Source organism: Chlorocebus sabaeus, chromosome 15 (genome assembly GCF_047675955.1).
Source record: "Chlorocebus sabaeus isolate Y175 chromosome 15, mChlSab1.0.hap1, whole genome shotgun sequence".
Lineage (NCBI taxonomy): Eukaryota > Metazoa > Chordata > Mammalia > Primates > Cercopithecidae > Chlorocebus > Chlorocebus sabaeus.
Genome location: NC_132918.1, coordinates 35,839,772 through 35,859,468, shown reverse-complemented (window position 1 = coordinate 35,859,468; position 19,697 = coordinate 35,839,772). Strand labels below are relative to the sequence as shown.

The 19,697-nt window shown below is 35.8% G+C and overlaps 1 protein-coding gene across 10 annotated transcripts in view; it reads left to right on the top strand.

Annotated features, from left to right (window-relative positions):
- MME (membrane metalloendopeptidase) overlaps window positions 1-19,697 on the top strand; it is a 104,225-nt gene that overhangs the window by 63,846 nt on the left and 20,682 nt on the right. For all 10 annotated transcript variants that reach the window (XR_005241861.2, XM_008008655.3, XM_008008658.3 and 7 more), the window contains 7 exons: window positions 605-741; window positions 851-944; window positions 2,060-2,188; window positions 2,976-3,074; window positions 5,741-5,821; window positions 7,150-7,253; window positions 16,262-16,320. Coding sequence is in view for 9 of the 10 variants with exons in the window: in XM_008008655.3 (XP_008006846.1) it covers window positions 605-741; window positions 851-944; window positions 2,060-2,188; window positions 2,976-3,074; window positions 5,741-5,821; window positions 7,150-7,253; window positions 16,262-16,320 (703 nt within the window). In the remaining variant the exon portion in view is untranslated. The remainder of the gene's footprint in view (window positions 1-604; window positions 742-850; window positions 945-2,059; window positions 2,189-2,975; window positions 3,075-5,740; window positions 5,822-7,149; window positions 7,254-16,261; window positions 16,321-19,697) is intronic.

Genomic DNA, 19,697 nt, shown 5'->3' with positions numbered 1-19,697 from the left:
TTTGGCAACTCCAAACTTAGCTTCTGAAGTGTAAACATGCCATGCCTCTAGAGCCAATATTGATAATTGAAAAGATGCTGTTTTCTTTGACTTCATAACATCACTGTACCACTGCTATAACAGTATGTTTTCATCTGTAATAGAATTTCCACTGAGATGTGTTACTGTGTTTGAATGGTTTATTAATATCCATTTTTAAAAGATAAACACTTTATACATGTTTCCATTTTTGCATCAACCAAAAAAGCTTTATTTTTAAATTTAAATTTAAATTCTATTTTTATTTCTGTATTGGTTAGACAAAGAAGATGACATTAAGCCTAATTTCTAGGTATATGTTCCCTAAGCTTAAAGGCTTTGTTTTTACTCTTAAATGGTTGGTTTAATTATTCTATGTAAATAATCATTTAAAGAACTAGTTTTTATTTAAAAACTAATTGAAACAGTTGAGGAAGAATCCCAAGTGAATATCAAACTGATCAATGTGATAATTATGTGATGCAACTGACACCCTTTAATGTCCAACCCTCTAACTATAACTGAATCTTGGAACCAAGGAGAGAAATACACAATTTCTGAATGTTTCATGCCTGCTTTTTTCCAGCCATTCAGCTGGTTAAATTTCACAAATGAAATCATGTCAACTGTGAATATTAGTATTACAAATGAGGAAGATGTGGTTGTTTATGCTCCAGAATATTTAACCAAACTTAAGCCCATTCTTACCAAATATTCTGCCAGGTAGGTATGTCACAGTCCCCGTGTCTTCAAAGTTTGTATTTCATATCACTCTTCAGAAGCTTTGCAGCCTCATCTTTTCTGTTGCTGGGTGGTGGTTTTTTTTATACAGAGATCTTCAAAATTTAATGTCCTGGAGATTCATAATGGATCTTGTAAGCAGCCTCAGCCGAACCTACAAGGAGTCCAGAAATGCCTTCCGCAAGGTGAAGAAAAAATCTCTTTTCTTAAGACTTAAAACATAAAGTGATACATGGTTATGAAGGCTTGCCATGTACACTGCTAGGACATGGTGAACTTTGCGAAGGGATAAAATGCCAAAGTTGGTTATCTTGCAGATATTTAGGATATGTTGCCAAGGAAGATAAGTCTTCATGGGCTTCACCATCTTATGATGGTCTGTGTGGCACCATGATTGCATTGTCCTGTAAGGAGTCACATTTGGTTATTTAACCAGTTCGTGAAATAATACCATCTTGATTTTTGTTGTTGTTGTTGTTATTGTGTTAAAAGTAATTTCAGGGTTATCTATTTTAATTAACTTGATTTTCAGGTGCTCATTGCACACTGGACATATACACAGATGGACTATATTGATGTGGGTGGTCTATTGAAAGTACCCCTACCTGGAGTTAAATAAGACCTTTTCTTAGCCTATACCTCTGTTATTTAAACCATCACCATTTTGGTACTATGGTGAGGGGAGTAGGCAGTAGAGGTTGAGGAAGGAGAGACTCCAGCAAACATGTTACTTGGAGTCTTGGAAAGAAAATAACATTGATTGATTAAAATTTCCAGTTTTTATCTTCAAAAATAAAATATAGACATCTTTTTAAATTAAAGAATGCAAAAATGGTATTATGCTGAATCTCCCTTGCTTAGGTTATCCTGTTATTGTTAAATATATACACATACAGGTTCTGTAAGTACTCAGAGTTCAGCTAAAACCTTTAAAAGCAGTAATGTGTTTTCTCATATACTATATTTCCCCCATTAGATTTATTGAATATGACTTCACATTTATGTTTGTACAGTGGTTACAATGTTGTATTTTTTTCTAATGCTTTCTACAATGATATTAACTTGTAATAGCAAAAAGTTCTACTGGGGCATCTACTGAAAATATACCTAGTTTTCAGATCATATATAAGTAAACAATCCATTTGGATTAGATTTCATCATAGGCTAGGAACATGTGCCTTGTGAGGAGAAGTGATGAATATTTCAAGAACTTAGACAAGACATTCGTGGAATGTGTGCTCTTAACATGCTCCAGACCTTTCCTTCTGGTCAAATGCCATTTCCTTTTCCTCTTCCATAGGCCCTTTATGGTACAACCTCAGAAACAGCAACTTGGAGACGTTGTGCAAACTATGTCAATGGGAATATGGAAAATGCTGTGGGGAGGCTTTATGTGGAAGCAGCATTTGCTGGAGAGAGTAAACACGTGGTAATGTTTTCAGAATGATACATTGTCAGTTATATAGGACACTATCAGTTTGTTCACATTGATGAGCGATTACAGTTCTCCATCATGTGGCTAAAATTTTATTAATTTAGGCAGAGAACCTCTGAATCATAATATGCCATTGTTTCCCAATAAATCTTCCCTTGCCTTCCCCAAGAGTCTAGTTATGTTTCTGCTCCTAATACTGTCTAGTCCAAAACCAGCTCACCATTTTCCAGAGGCAGTGTATTTGGAGTACCCAGTAACATGTTCTATTTATATAGTCATTTATAAACTCTTCTATTATCAAAATTGCCCCAAAATTAGTATTTTCTTAAAAACATAGAAAGTAAAACAGGATTCATTTGGAGTGTAAGAAATGTGCTTTATTTTTCATTGTTAAGAAAATGAAGACCATGGAACTTAATGGTATGGTGAAAGAGTTTGTTGAAATGTTACTTTATGCTTAGCTAAACCACTAATGGTAATGATAACCCTAATATTTTATGTTAGTTCTTCCAGTATGATAGTGAAACCATTACATTCTGAAAATGATTTTTACCTTATTGCATATATTAAGACCTATTTAATCAAGAGTGTTGATAATAGCAATATTGCTTTTAAAATATAATGGTCCCATATATTTGTTAGCTTAGGTCACAGTTTGTCTATAAATTTACATTTATTAACATATTAAGTCATACAAAGATAGCATGTAGCTCTATTTTTAAAAATCTGTGTTACAAAGAATGAATTAATGACCTCTATTTGTCTTCTGTTCTGATTTGAGGTTGAGGATTTGATTGCACAGATCCGAGAAGTTTTTATTCAGACTTTAGATGATCTCACTTGGATGGATGCTGAGACCAAAAAGAGAGCTGAAGAAAAGGTAAAGAGCAAGCAGCTAACCAGCAAAGAAAAATCTGGATAGGAAAAATTAACTTTAAAAACATTTAGGAAAAAAAATATAATCAAAGATTGCATAAAAACTTGTAAGCTCTTTCAATATGTAATATTTCCCAAAAGAGTTTTTGTGGATAAAGATGTATCTCTACAATTTGAATCTTTTATCTCTGCAACCAATACTCTAGCAAGGTGAAAATGTTAAGTTTCTGTTCAAGCAAATGTAAGGTGGTGCATTATAAGGTCTATAATTAAAGAGATGTTGAAGAAGCTTTTTGGTAACTATTCCTGCCTGCCCATAAGGTGCAGCTTTTATTGAGACTTTTACTCTCTTGCATAAGAATAAGTCTAAGATTTCTCACGAAATCTTAGGTTTAAATTTACTGTGATCATTTGTCTTTATAATTACATAACAACTAGGGGGAATATGTCCTGTGAAAACTGTGAACATGCTTTATGAGCAACATTCGCATGCATCCTGACGAATCTCTGTAGTTAGGGTGGCAGAAAAAGCAGACTCTTTGGATTGATAGAGGAGACCATAATAAATGTATTTTAATAAGATAATCAACCTCTGGTCTAGTTTTCTTTTAGAATTAAATCACATGGAAGGATTATCTTCTTTCAGCTCTCAAAGAGCCCTGAGTGGGTTAGGCCTAGAACCTCAGCCCCCAGTATTGCTATTTTTCCATCACTCTGGCCAGCTCTTCAGACATTCAGGTTGGATTTGCTCCTTTCATGTCACAGCTGTGCATGACATGGTTCTGCTTGGTAAAGCCAGTTGGATTGTTCTGGATCAGCATTTCCAAAGTGGTGTCACAAAATACTGAACATGCAAGTTGTCCACAAGAGGCTCATGGTCAAAAGAGTTTAGTATACAATTCTCGTAGGAAGGCTTCCCTCATCTCACCCGAGGCTAGGTTACATGCTTCTAGGGTGTGATTTTATCATACTTGGGAGTTAATATTTATTTCACTGCTTATCATTGCTGTTTACAATAAGCTCTTTATGGGTGGGGGTGGGGGAACAGAAAATATTGCCTAGCATTATATCCTCAGTCCTTTACAACATACGTGGCCTTTGGAAGACCCTTGAAATATGTTGAATGAATAAATTGATAAATTAATTTCCCATCTTGGACATTTATAATAACTTATGATTCTAACCTTATAATCTAACCCATTTTTAATTGTAAGAAGTCCTGCAATAAAGAAACTTGCTTAATGTTTTTGCTACAGTATTTACTCAAAGTAATTGACAATGAATTTTTTTTTGTGTACTAGTTTATATTTTCTGTAGAATTTGTATCCTTTAGTACACTCTTTAAGGAAACGTCTTACAGGAAATAAAGTATCACTGAGTGGGGGCTGGTTTGTCATGACTGATGGCAAACCTACAAGAAAATGGGTTTGGCTTCAGTTACTTCAGTGATACATATGAGGTCTGATCCACTGACTGGGGAAACCCTGGGCTCATGTAACAGATTTATGATAAAACCACATCCATTTGATGGCAAACCATGTAACTCAGAGATACAGGCTAAACTCCTCATGAAAATTTTAAATTGATTAAATTATTTAAGAGTGATATGAAATGGTAGAATCAGAAGTCAAATATCACTGAGAAAACCAAGATAGAAATAAAACAAAAATAGAAATAGCAAGTAGTAAACAAGTGATAATGAAATAATAAAATAAGTAAAGTAAACCATTTTAAAATAATTTAAAATGAACTTTAGAAATAGTGGTAAATAGGCCGGGTGCAGTGGCTCACTGATGTAATCCCAGCACTTTGGGAGGCCAAGGCAGGCAGATTGCTTGAGCCCAGGAGTTTCAGACTAGCCTGGGCAATGTGGCAAAATGCTGTCTCTACAAACAGTACAAAAATTATCTGGGCGTGGTGGTGCATATTTGGGAGGCTGAAATGGGAAGATCACTTGAGCCCAGGAGGTAGAGGTTGCAGTGAGCCCTGATTGCACCACTGCACTTCAGCCTGGGCAACAGAGCAAGACCTTGTCTCAAAAGAAAAAAAAAAAAAAGAAAGAAAGATAGTAGTAAATACATGATAAATATGAGCTGCAATAACAAGGAAAACTCTGTTTTCCACTTACCTAATTAATGTCATTTATTGAACTTGAGAAGATAGGTACACTGACTTTGGAGAATAAAGGAGAACATAAAAACTCCAGGAACCAATATTTAGGAATAATATTAGCAGTAAACCTATAAGCCCATATTTGTTTTCTCAGCCAAATCAATGAGGCAGAAAGATAATTATAACCTGCTAGAATGGAAGCTCTAAATATTACTCCTTCTAAAAACTTGTAAAAATAAAAAAGCCTTTGAGAGAAAAAGTTCATAAAACTACAAAATATGTGGAACAATGAGTTTTGTCAGTTTTCATGTTGGTTTTCTTGAGAAAGCTGCAGCCTGTAAGGATAAGGCATTAGAAACTCAATTTCAGACCCAATTTTCCTTTGTTCTTGAATCTCCCAGGAAAGATCTATTGCAAAGTTCTCTGTTTAAGAATGTCAGACACTCGTTTTATGAACAGTATGGATCAAGTTATTCAATTGCTAGTCATGGACAGATTGTAAGTGTGTATCTGAAAGTTACATAATCATCTTCACATTCAATATTATAATTTTCATAGGCTTTAGCAATTAAAGAAAGGATCGGCTATCCTGATGACATTGTTTCAAATGATAACAAACTGAATAATGAGTACCTCGAGGTAAGTCTCTATAAAGACTCTGGACTACTGATACTTAGGGCTGATAGTAGTGTCATTTTTAGCTATGGGGTACCTGAAATTATGTGAAGTAGCCTAAAACCACAGGTCATATTGTATAAAGCCTTCAACACTGGCAACGCTGGTGCCAGAATGATATTTGTTTTAGCCTTTTTGTTTTCATTAGCCAGGACTATATTTGGTTATTGTTCATTTGGTTTCCATATATTCCATTTTAAGAACAGTGAGTAAAATCTGGTGTCCTTTAAAGAGTATCAAGGAAGGATAGACATCAAGGTGGTGAACAACAGGGAAGCTCCTTATCACGTTTTACACAGGCTTCAAGTTTTCCTCCACCTTCTAAGTTTTCCTCTACTAGATAAACCAGTTCATGCCTACTGTATTTTAAAAACAAAACAAAACAAACCCTGAGATTTGAGAACTGAAAACTATTTTGTTCTGCCCTGGTAATGTAACAGCTAAAAGAGCAGAGAGTTGCTTAAAGTCACTACAGTGCTGATTTCAGACTCAACTGAAAGTCCTGTTGCTAACTTTGTGGTCACCACAACTCCATGATACCTTGGTGACAGCGAGGTGATCCTTGCCCACGTCCTGGGATGACAGTAATTCCTCATTCATTGATTACTAGTCTAGCATGGGGATTTGCAAGCCATAGTGCCTTCTTCTCTCTTTCCATTTGCAGAAGAAACTTGACTTTCTCTTTTAAATGATCTGGTTACAGTTGGAAGCCCCAGGGGTCCTTATAGCAGGAGTGTAGTGGCTAGGAACATAGACTCAAAACCAAGTTCCTTGATTCCAGATCCCAGTTCCACCACTCATTTAAACTTAGGCAAGTGACTAAGTTGTATCTCAGTTTCCTTGACTTTAAAATGGGGATAGGAGCCCTTAGTTCATCAGTATTAAATGAGCATAATATTAGATTCTATTAGTATAACAGAATTGAATGAGTATAATGTATAATTTGAAGAACTTAGAATAGTACTTGGCACATGGTAAGTACTAAAGAAGAATGTATTATCCATATGTGTTATGTGAAGATTAATGTCATTAATGTGAGGTTTGTTTGACACTTGATTTCATTTGATTATCGTAAAATAATAGACTTAATTTGTGATTTGGCTGGAGTACTGACTTGTGATATACTTAATAGAATTAGGTTAACTGGAACTACATCCTTTTTTGGTAAGTTTTTTAATGCTCTCTGTTAACTTTATTGACTGATGTAATTTAAGAAAATCCCTATGTTTTTTAGCAAAAATTTTGAAGATATTGGTTTTAATATTTCTCCCCAAATCTTTTATATGATATAGTTGAACTACAAAGAAGATGAATACTTCGAGAACATAATTCAAAATCTGAAATTCAGCCAAAGTAAACAACTAAAGAAGCTCCGAGAAAAGGTGGACAAAGACGAGTGCGTATATTCTCGTTTCTAACGTGCTCATTTAGAAGCAGGTCTTTCCCTCCTTTCTTTGTTGGATTAAGTGAAAGAGCCTCAGTTAGAAAAATATTAAAAAGTAGAAAGTCCTCTTTTTATTGAGAACTTCTAAAAGCATCTAATTATGGTATACTAAAGATATGGGTCAAGAATTTAACCAGATTAAAATACCTTTTTCATTAAGGTATCCTCAAATTTACATTTCTTTAGTTTCGCCTTATATCATTGCCTGTCAGCTCAATTTTATTTGTGAACAAGATTCTCAAAAACACCTTAGTTTAAGTAAGCCAATTCATTGCTCCTTTGAGCCTTCTCTTAGGCCTTACTCTGTGTCCAGAATTTTCTTCTGCTGACAGCCCCCTTTTTTCTATCAGTCAATCCCACAACTCCATCCCCTTCATAGATAGTTAATGTAAGACTTTTCTAATCCTGTGGTAGTCAAATAGGAGATACTGGGAACAATTCTTATTCACAGTCTTCTTATGCTCTGAATCTCTGCTTGTTAGTGACATCAGTACTTCATAGTATTAGTTTAGAGTTTATTTTTTCTATTAAATAGATATATCTAACATATTTATCAGCATGTGTGTTTATGCCCCTAAATTCCTAGAACCACTTATGTTGACTTTTTCTCCCTAGGCTCCTAGCCCCTAGAGAATAGGGGCTATTCTTTTTGACCATAAAGTCTCAGCATCTAGCATACTGAAGAATCTCAGTTAAAACTAAATTAATGACCTAGCGAGCAAGTGAAAAATAAATATACTGACTTGATTTGTGTGGTAACTAACACAATAACATGCCAAAGAGGTGCTTGTTTCATTCATGCATTCATTTATCCTTTCATGCATTTATTAACATTTTGGAACATGAAGTCCAGGTGTCACTGGGTACTAGGAGAATCAAAGGTGAACTTTGAGTACATTACGAGAGCAGAAGATAGACAAGACATAATGTAATAAACAGCACCACCAGGAGGGAAATGTCATGCCAAGCAAAGTACAAAGTGCTGTGGGCTTATTTGATGATAAGACTGTTCCGTTCTCAGTAAACCAAGTACAGGTTGGACAAAACTAATAAAATGCCAATACATTTCAGTAATAAATCTAACTCAGCTGCTAAAATAAAAATGGTCACATCTGACTGGACCCAGTGGCTCACGTCTGTAATCCTAACACTTTGGGAGGTCGAGGCAGGTAGATCATGGGTCAGGAGTTCGAGACCAGCCTGGCCAACATGGCCAAACCCTGTCTCTACTGAAAATACAAAAATTAGCCAGGCATGGTGCCATGCGCCTATAATGTCAGCTACTCGGGAGGCTGAGGCAAGAAAATCACTTGAACCCAGGAGGTGGAGGTTGCAGTGAGCCAAGATGGCACCACTGCAGTCTAGCCTGAGCCACAGAGAGACACTCCATCTCAAAGAAAAAAAAAAAATGATCACATCCAAACATTTCACTATCATGGCTGGTGAAGATATACAACATCATCTTTAACAAATTCAAGAAATTGAGGAAGTCAAGAAGTCTGCATGTGAGACACCTGAATTAATCATTTAGCTAAAAGGCCCTCCCTCTGCTCTTATGAGTGGCTGGCACCTGCAAAGGGCAGGGATTTACTTTTTTTTTTTTTTTTAAGATTGAGTCTCACTCTGTCACCCAGGCTAGAGTGCAGTGGCACCATCTCGGCTCACTGCAGCCTCCGCCTCCCAGGTTCAAGTGATTCTCCTGCCCCAGCCTCCCGAGTAGCTGGGATTACAGGCGTACACCACCATGCCCAGCTAATTTTTGTATTTTTAGTAGAGATGGGATTTCACCATGTTGGCCAGGCTGGTCTCGAACTCCTGACCTCAGATGATCCACCCGCCTCGGCCTCCTAAAGGGATTTAAATTTTAAAAGCTCTTGCTTCATGTGGTTTCTGATGCCTAGTATGTGTTTCCAAAAAAATCTCAAACATTATGTCTTAAGGATTTAGCGCCAGTTGGTAAAGAATTTTAAACATGTCATTATAACATAGAGATAGTGCTGAATTGGGAATGTAATACCCTTTGGTTACTTAGTAATATTTCTAAAATATTTACTTCCAGTAACATGAATTTTCTCATTTAGAGTTCATAGAGCAAACGTAAATCTCTAAAGAAAAAGATGTACAAGAACAAAACAAAATGAGTCTCTTGTTGTTTTTAGACTTGATGTTATTTTGTTAGTTTCTCAGGACAGAACTTTCTGTGATGTAATTGTGATGGGTGTTGCTAGTGTTTGTGAATCATAACTGTTGAGCACTGGAGTTAACTTCTTGTAAAGTACAAAGAGGAATCTCATTGCTGCGTCTCTCTTGCTGTTCTGCATCAAAATGAAAGCATACTGACATTGACAGGAGCCAAGTCAATAAACATTTACTGAGCAGCTAGCCTGTGCAGAGCACTGTGCTAAACAAAGTAGACGATAAAGAGAGCAACATGTTGCCCTTTAGTCAGGAGGCTATGATCTTAAGGGGTAGGTGATTAAAAATTAAATCTGATGAAAGGCAAGGTTTGGTTGGTGCTATTACCAGGAAACGAAGTGCTAGAACAGCACTTTTTTCAAACCACAAACCTTTACTTATTAGTAAAACACAATTTTTCAAACCACAATTAAACTTTTACTTATTAGTAAAATATTCTCTGGAACCAATATATCAGCATTTACATTAATATTGAGGTGAACACAGAATTCACTAAAAACAAAACAAAAATGATTGGCTCGTTTCTGTCTTCCCCTTGGTTGCTTCAAGCGTAGTGTTTTTTTGTTTTGTTTTTTTTCTAATCTGGTCCAACTGGATGGTGGCACACCTCTGAAATAAGTGGAACCCCTAAAGCTGGAAGCTCAACATCTGTAACTCCATGGTACATGGAGAAAGTTCCTGAAAGGCCAACACCACCAAAAATGGCAGAGCAGTTGGCACCCTGGGAAGTGGCGCTGGAGTTTTGCCACCGCAATGAGTGCCTAACTAATACTCTTTTAGTATTCCAGTTCTGCCATTCACTACTTGTGGCCTTTTAAAAGCCCTGCGGTTTCCTTATTTATAAAGTGAGTAGGCTGTGCTAGACTGTAGAATGTGTCTAAGGTTCTTTCTGGCACTGAAATTCTGTGGACCTTACTGTGAAGTTTTCATAAGAGCCAGGAAGTTTTCCTCCTTGGATCCTCCACATCAAATGACCCAAGGGAAAAAAACACAATCTTGAGCAGCAGAGAAATACCTCACTTCTTTCTAAAATATCCCTTCTAATTTTTCCACTTCACCAATGTTTCGAGAACCAGCCTTCTTTCTAACTAAGTTCTGTATAGTTCCACTTGAATATCAAAGGAAAAATAATTATGCAGAACTTATATGGGTAAATATGATGGCCCAGCAGCGGAAAGTTGAGAGTCTGTCCAGGGTGGGCAGGCAGAGCACCGGACACTTGAGACAAATGACTCTCCATAAATGTAGACAGAGATAATTTGTAAAAAAGATTATTTGACTCAGCAAATGTTAGCCAGAAAGAAGAGATACGCTAAACTTGAACAAGTCACTTTAATTTCCCAGGGCAGTATCTGCCATGGCATCCTCATGTTCTGCACATGTTGCAACAGATGAAAATTTTAGATTTTTACCTTTTATGCTTCCATTAAGCCAACAGAGTCTTTGCAGATTTTCAGTGTGTTTTGGGGTTGTAAGCAAAATATGTTTTATTGGCAAAAAGATTTCTGCTTTTTAGTCAGCATTTGATGAGGAATTCTGTTTTGTTTTGTTTTGTTTTCCAGAGGGGGAAGGGGAATTAGAAAAGGAAGCTGAATAATTTAAAGGTTGAAATTTTAGGTAGTTCTTTTTTAAAAACAAAACAAAACAAAAATATCGTCTCCAAACAATACAATTAAAAGTTCCTAAACTTCCATTTAAACTGAAAGAACTTTGCAAAAGAATTCTGATGCATTTATTTCAGGGTCATCTCTTGAAAGGACAACATTCAGCGGTACACAGTTTCTGATAGCCACCACTCTCTACGACGTGCGTAGCAACAGTGCCCTCTGCCCTCCTAGAGTCACAGGATGAAATGGGTCAGCACTCCAGGAGTTTGGAGGACCCAGTGATATACCAAGGCCCAAAGAGCTGAGTGCTTACTGTGCTCCCACCACTGGTCTTAGCCATAGGATTCAATTAACAACAAAACATGGAATATTCCTGCCTTCATGGAATTACCTTCTAATGAGCTAGGTAGACAATAGTCATATGTCAAGTTATGTAAGTACTGAGGGTTATATAGTGTGGAATAGGTTTCACCTCTTTCCTGGAAGTTCTCAGAATTACTTTAAATCAGGAGAAAAGTCACCAAAGAAAATTCTGACAGAAACTCACCAAAGTGTCTCCAAAATTAGGAATCTCTCCGAATTTAGCATACCAAGTGTGTGTGCACATATATGTGCATGTACACATATATAAGGCTAGCAAAGACTAAAAAGATTGTGCCTTGTTGCCAAACAGAACTACACACAAACAACTGGTAACATCTGGGAAAGAAGTAGTAATTTTCCATTACCTTTCATTGAAAGAGAAGTGGCTTCTCCCAGTTTAGTGTCAGAATGAGAGTGCTAGCCTCAGACAGATTCAGGTAAGTCACCGGAGGACTTCAGTTATGTTAACAACCAGTATGCAGCAATAGAAGTTCTTTGGTCCTACTGTGCTTTTGCCTTTGGGTAAAAAGTTACACTTAGGGATCATTGGGAAGAGCCTGTGCTGTGGCGTCAGGGGGTAAGGGGAGTAGACCTGAGTCAGAAGTCCTGCTTTGCCTCCTAACCTCTGAACCTAGATTTTTTTCCTTTATAATCTGGTGATAATAACTTCATTTTTGTCTTGCATGGTTGTGTTGTACATTGTGTAATGCACCTGGCACATAACTTCGGTGCTTATTAAATAGTAACCAGTGTGACATAGTAGTAAGAAATGATCACCTTCATTTTTAAAGAGGATGGGAAGAAAATGGCATTAATCCCTGTAATGAAATTGTGTATATGGTGCAGATCAACAACTTAGGAGTAGGAGATTTGATTGGAAGCTGAGCAGGTTCCTATTCTTCTTAGTTTAAATATGATTTTCCCAGTTATATAATGTAGTTTGTAAGTGTATTAGGAAAGAGTTTAATAACCATATTGTGCCTCAGTTTCTATACCTGCAAATATATGGATGGTTTGAAAGATGAATAAAAGTATATGGAAAACTTCAAAGTCTTGATAAGAGAATATTGATAAATGTAAAGGATTAGAGTGATTATTGTGATTACAAGATAAGAATTCTTTCCACCCAGGGGACTGGAGGAAGACACAGAAAAACTATCGTATTGCACTGCTGATTTCAAAGGAGTTGCTTTGAGACTACTAAATGCTGAGAAATTGAACACTGGCAGTAAAGGCTCACTAATAATTTCGTTGTTTTCAGTTTTTAAGTTACACGAGAGTGGGTGAAAAAAAATTTATTCTAGGTGCTTTTGCAATCTAGTGGGCTTATTATAACCAAAAGGCTATCGGATCAGTCTGTTGTCTTCTGCTCTCCTTCCCAGCTATAAAAATGATTTCTTCACACTTTCCTCAGCACTCAGTTTCTTCAGGGCAATAAGAGATAGAAGAGAAACACCTGGTTCCTCTGTCAAGTATATTTCAGTTCTATTCCCCACCCACATTGTTAGCTCAGCTTTGAGGGCCGTACTGCTTCTAGTGGCCCCTCTTTGTTTTACTGCCGAATGCCCCCAAACTAGAATAAGCTTACCTGACAAAATTACATCTCATAAATTAAAAATAAGGTTTCTTCCTTCCTGCTTCCCCCCTCTTCACTTTTTATCACATACATCCCCACATTCGTACACATACAAACCACCAGAGAAAAGATGAGAAATGGGAGAAGAGAGTGGTTCATCTCTCAAGTCTGATACTTCTCTGTGGAGGCTGTTAGTGTTTGACCTCCACACTTTAAAGATATCTTCAGGTAACCTACACTATTATTTTAGGGCAAGAATCACCACCTTTTCACTCTCTCTTTGTGAATTTTCTCTTCTCTGTGCTGCCAGTCAGGGTCACATTTGGGCTGCATTCAAACCAAAAGAATTTAGAGTTTTTGTTACATCACTGTTTAGCTGGCTGTGTTAATTTAACTTTTGTATTAAGATTGATAGATATTTTGTGATTGATCACAAATATTAGACATTCAGTCTATAGTTGTTATCATCACCTTATTTAAGATGTAATGGTCTAATCACAGTACTTCCAGTTCTGATTATTACCAGGGAAAAAATGTCCTGAGCTTTTGGTAATTCCCCAGACTGGTTTGAGGGCACATCAAGAAAGATCTCAAAGAAGAAAAGGCAAATCCTATAAGCTAGTGCTATGTAAACCCAACACCATAATTCTAATTTTATTTGAATGTTCAGTGGTCATAAATAGCTACCTATTTTCTTTAAGGTATAATTCACAGTGGACATTTTAATAAGCAAAACTATCCCTGCTGGAAATTTGCAAACATAAATCAAAATGCAATCTTAAAGCCCTTAACGTAATGTAACAGGAGAGCAGAAAAGCACTAAAACAAAAGGTATGACATTTAGTTCTACAAAAGCGATAGACACAAGATGGATAATATATAAACTTCATTCATTCGTGTCCCACTTTTGTGATCTATTGTTGTCTGAAAAACTAATTTCATGTATCTTGTTCCTCTCCTCCGTAATAACAATTTAAAAACAATTTGGATTGGCACCTTTTCTATTTCAGTATTAGGATTTCTGACTAGTCCAGAGCCAAAAAATATGCAACTGTTATTTGTAATTACCTGTAAAAGCCCATGTAGAATTCACTGTCACTAAACCAGAAGTTTGCAGTTGAGAAACTGAACCCTAGAACCCCTGTGACGTAGATAGCTGTTAAATTAACTTTTATAGCAATTAAAATTTTAATAGCTATAAGCTGTTTACGTAAAAAATTTGCTGCCGTGTTTGCCATGAAAATGTCGGGGACACATCAGAATTACGTTTTTCCAATCGTGCAAGGAACAATGTTTCCCCCTAGGAGTAGTAAGAGCACATTTTCCATTTTGACCTTCTTGCCAGACAGCCTGGAATCATATCTGAACCTGAATTACAGTAACTGTCTGAATATATATAAACATAGTCATCATATATTTCCTAATCATGACTTTTGCTTATTTTCTTTTATAATACTTCACAGTCACATAAATTGCAATCTATTTGTTCTACATAGTTTCTGATCTCTCAATTCTAGTCTAATATCCCTGGGTTTACACATACATGCTTTTCTTGTGAGTCACCACAAATTACGTGGGAAGCAAATAGAGTTTAATTAAAATAAATAAAATTATATTGTTGTAATCATCAACGTGCAAGAAATATTAAAATACTGATGACTCGGCTGTGATTAAATTAAGGAGGGCTGATATTATCAGTCCCCCCCATCCTGTTTAAAAATGCTTTCTCGATTTAAAACAACAGCAATAACAAACTAAGGAAGAAACACGTTGATCAATCATTCTTCCCCATCTCCAAGCTTATTTTCTTCCTAAAGAAAAATTCACAGAAATGTTAACTAGATTTTTTTAAAATCCCAAACCCTTTAGATAAAAAAGTCTTAATCAGGTTGTTGTAGACAAAATCCATTCTTTGAATTTATCAATCAGTAGATATATATTGCCCTCTGCTCCTTATTTTTAAGAGATCAAAATAAAATTCACTTCTGTCATCCCAAAATAGTTACTGACATTGTAAGTAAAGTGACATTGTAACTAAAGCAGACTTTGTACAGCTCACCTGGCAGAGCAGGGTTTAGAAACAGTTCTGATGTAACCTCATTGTACTAATTACTGTACACCCCTTCTGTGAGTAGGATAATTGCCATTCTAACAGTTGTCATGAAAGTAGAACAACTGCAGTGAAGCCATTAGATGATGATGTATGACTGCCTTAAATGTATGCATGTGTGCTGACATTTAAGAGGTTATCTGAAGTCAAGCAGTATCCATTTTTCCAATGAGCAAATAACGATACATGTAATAGCCTAAGATGAGAACTTTAGTCCTGTTGCACAAAATTTCTTAACACATAATTATTAATATATAGTCTTCATAACATCTGAGCAGAGAGACATGGGAACTTTGGCTCCTATCCTCGTCCCTCAAATTATCATCTGGGAACCATTTGTTTTCCGTTTTCTCATTCAGCCTATAGTTATTTATGCATTTTTCTCATCTCCTCAACTAAACTAGAGTCTCCTGAAGTCAGGAACTGTATTTTATAAAATCTCTAGGCTCTATACAGAGCCTTAGACATAGTATAGACAGACAGAGAAACTGACAACTCTACTTAAGAATCACCCGGGTTTCGTTTTAAAGTCATACAAAAATATATCTTTGCTCAATTAGCTGGAATGTTGTATTTTTTGAAGATACTTTTAAAGGGCAATAATCAGAGACATATTACTCTGACACAACTGCTTGAGATATCTTAGTTCCCAAAAAGGTTCTTTGTAAACCAGGAATTAACTATTCTTCATATACTTGAATCTGAAATTTCAATGACCCACACTTCAGTATTCTGTCATCTGCTCCAGAATGGTTGTCATAGTTACCTAGTATCAGGAACATAAAGCTAAATAAATTTCAATACAATATTAACCCATTGCAATTTCTGAAGTGATACATTTTAATAGGTTTTGCAACATCAGAGGCCTCCAAAAAAATCCATGCAAATAAAACAAAAGATTACAGACTTGGATATATGCTGATGTTTTTCAAGAAATAGAAATGCCTTCAAATGAGCTCTCACCTAGTGAACTAATTTTAATTTGTTGATCATGTTTCAAACAGAAAGTTAAGATTCATCTAGGAATAGTAATATTGCTTTAATTGTGTGAGTGAGTTGAAACAGATAATGCGGTATCATTTGTAATGAGTTCTTATGTTTTCTACAGGTGGATAAGTGGAGCAGCTGTAGTCAATGCATTTTACTCTTCAGGAAGAAATCAGATAGGTAAGGTGTATTCTTAAATGATTATTTAATATTTCTCTATTGTTCCCAACCTGTAGCGCATTGTATGACCAATTACAATACCTCTAAACAAGCACAGCCGAGGCTGAGTTATTGATCTATTGAATACATTTCTTGAAAGTAAATGCATCCGTGTACCTTTTTTCACCATAATGGGAAACTTCAGATTAGTACAAATCATGTTAAGTAGTTTTGTTTCTGTTACAATTTTCCTATTTGTATCTAAAATGGTTTATCTTCTTTCTAAATATTTTTATTTTATTTCTAAGTACCTTTTAAAGATCCCTTGAATATATCTATATAAAGTCATATTGACTTTAGGACTTATTAAGCATTAGCTTCTAAAAATGGTTTAAGGTTTCCAGAGCCAACTTTTCACAGATCTAGTCCTCCTGGCAATTCTGTATGCTGCCTCTGTGAGAGATGATCCTATTCTATGTCATCTCCATTCAGGAAGGCTCCAAGGGCTTTAGAGAGTTGGAATCTCAATTATATTAGATTGAATCATATGAAATTGTATTTACCTGGCCACAATTGATCAAAAAAAGAAAAAAATTTCATATGTTCACTTATTGTTACAGACATATACTTAGATTAATACACGAATAAATTATCATATATGATGAATAACTGAATGACATATTATGACAAAAATATTTCCTCTTCCTGGGAAGGCCTGGACATCTTTGAGCATACATTGGATCACATATATCACTTATCACATACATTGGCTCATTTTATTTTCAAGGGGTTTTTAGCATTAGAAAGTGACTCAGTACTGCCAGAAATATTCTAAACAAATAGTAGAGCAAGCTTCTGCAGGTGCACTCAGTTCTCCAGGTGCACTCAGTCCTGCCCTTCCTTTCTAAACGTGGTCTAATTAAGAGAGAAGATAACCTCATCATTATTCTAAACCATTCTTCTTGTATCTCAGAATCTGTTGTAAGCCTCATTTTTATTGAATTCTATTACCAATTAGTTTAGAAATTATAAAAAGTTTTACAAGATATTTATCATTGGCTTAAAAAAAAACCTTAAAATAAATTGTATATTTTTATGTTAAAGTTTGATTATACCTTTCCCCATTGCTTTCAACTCTAAAAAGAGTTAGGTTAAGAAGTTATCTATATTTTCTTCTAGTATTTTTATGATTTCTATTTTTGGAATAAAACCTTAATCCATCTGGAATTTACTTTGGTACATGACCTGAAACTGAATTATATAAAGTAACCAGAAAAGAGTATTTTGTATAACATATAAACAATAAGTAGGATATGTTTACCTGGATTAAAATTACTTAGCTCAAAGTCTAAGCTAATGTTTTCTGGCTAGGGAAATGATTGCCCCATTCAAGACCAGAACCTGCTTAATAATCAACTCATCAGAACCTATGAAGTCAGTCCTTTATAATATATTATTTGAAACCATTCAGATCTTGTTTTAAAATGCCTTTATCTCTAGAGTCTTCACTTGAAGCCCTCTTTTTAATATTCAGTAGTTCTGTCAGTGTCTAGTTCATTGGGTCCTGAGACAAACAGAATAGTTAACTTTCAATGGAATCCCAAGTCAAAGCAAGGCAACTTAGACCCCTTAGTGCTGCATTAGAGCAGACTAAGGGATGCAGCTTCATTTCAGTCCAGCCCAGGGAGGACCCTGGATCCTATTGGACCTGGTGCTGATGCATCCTCAGTAGGACCACTCTGGCATGTTCAGTCCTTCAGCCCTTCTCTAGAGTAGGCTCAAGCATTTATGCCAAGACAGGACCTTGTTTGATTCTGAATTACCCCAAGTCCCTGGAGGTGGCTCAAAATTGGCCCACTTCAGAGATTCCCCTATCAGAGAAGAGTTGAAAATATTTTCATTTTGAGTATAATGTCCTGAAACCAAAGAAGCATACAGAAAAAGGAAAAGGAAGGTAAAAGTGGCCCAATAGTGGTTTATTTCACAAAATAGACAATAATCCTCTGGCAAATCAAAAACTAGCTATAATAACAATTCTGAATTATATAAAAAAGATCTTTTCCAAGATCCTTAAAATAAGGATCCAATGGAAATATAAAATAAGAAAACTTGTTAACTTCTTTTCATATGCTTGTCTGCTTCTTGAACAGCAAAGAGGAGAAATCCTTGAAATGTATACCTTTTTTCTTTGACAATTTAAATCTTCAAAGTAGGGATTGTCTTACCTAAAAATAGTTGAAGAGTCAAATCTACATCTTTTTTCTTGATAGGAATGTGTATGTGGTCTGGGTGCAGTGGCTCATGTCTATAATCCCAGCACGTTGGGAGGGTAAGGTGGGTGGATCACCTGAGGTCAAGAGTTCGAGACCAGCCTGGCCAACATGGTGAAACCCCATCTCCACTAAAAATACAAAAATTAGCCCACTGTGGTGGTGGTTGCCTGTAATCCCAGCTACTCAGAAGGCTGAGGCACGAGAATCGCTTGAACCCAAACACAGGTTGCAATGAGCTGAGATCACGCCACTGCACTCCAGCCTGGGTGACAAAGCAAAACTGTGTCTCAAAAAAAAAAACAAAAAGAAAAGAAAAACAAATGTGTATATGAATATAAATACACAAATACATACCTATATACATGTCTTCTTCAACACCGTCTTAATGGATTTGGGATAATGTCCATTATAAAATTAGGATTGGTATAGAATAGCATGTGCCACCATAAGTGAGTCCCTTCCTCCACACACACACATAGACATACAAATACTCCAGATTAGATTGCATACACTTTCTCATGGGATTGGTCATTTTATGTTGTTATGTTAAAAAAAGCACTTGTTTTGTTATATAGAGACTTACTCATATCAATAATTTCTACTTCTTAATTCAGTTTTCACCATTTTGTTAGAACTCACACATGTAGACTATATTCGAAGTTGTATGCATTCCTACCTCTTCATATCAACAAAAAAAGTCAATTTCCAAGAAAGAAGGCAAACTAAAAGTGCTTAATCCACTGTTCCTCTTCCTTGCATGTTTACTTCATGGAGCTCTAGAAGGCCTCCATACCATGACATTAGGAAAGCTGCATTTCAATATTTTGTCATATGGTTCTCTGTAAGTTCTAGGTGCTGTTCAGTCATCGTATTAAACCTTAAAATCTCAGTCAAGGAAATGATTGAATGTATTCTCCTTTTCCGTTAAAATTGCAGAATTTTTAAATCATTTTTTTTTTTAATTTCTCAAATATTTAAGTTCTTTAGTGTGTTCAGCCTGTGTTGAATATAAAGACCTTGAGATAGTTAAATGTTCTAAATTGCCTTACTTATTCTTAGGAGTTTTATTTTCAGACTTGAAAATTAAGACAGTTTCCAAACATATTATTACTCCATTTAATATAA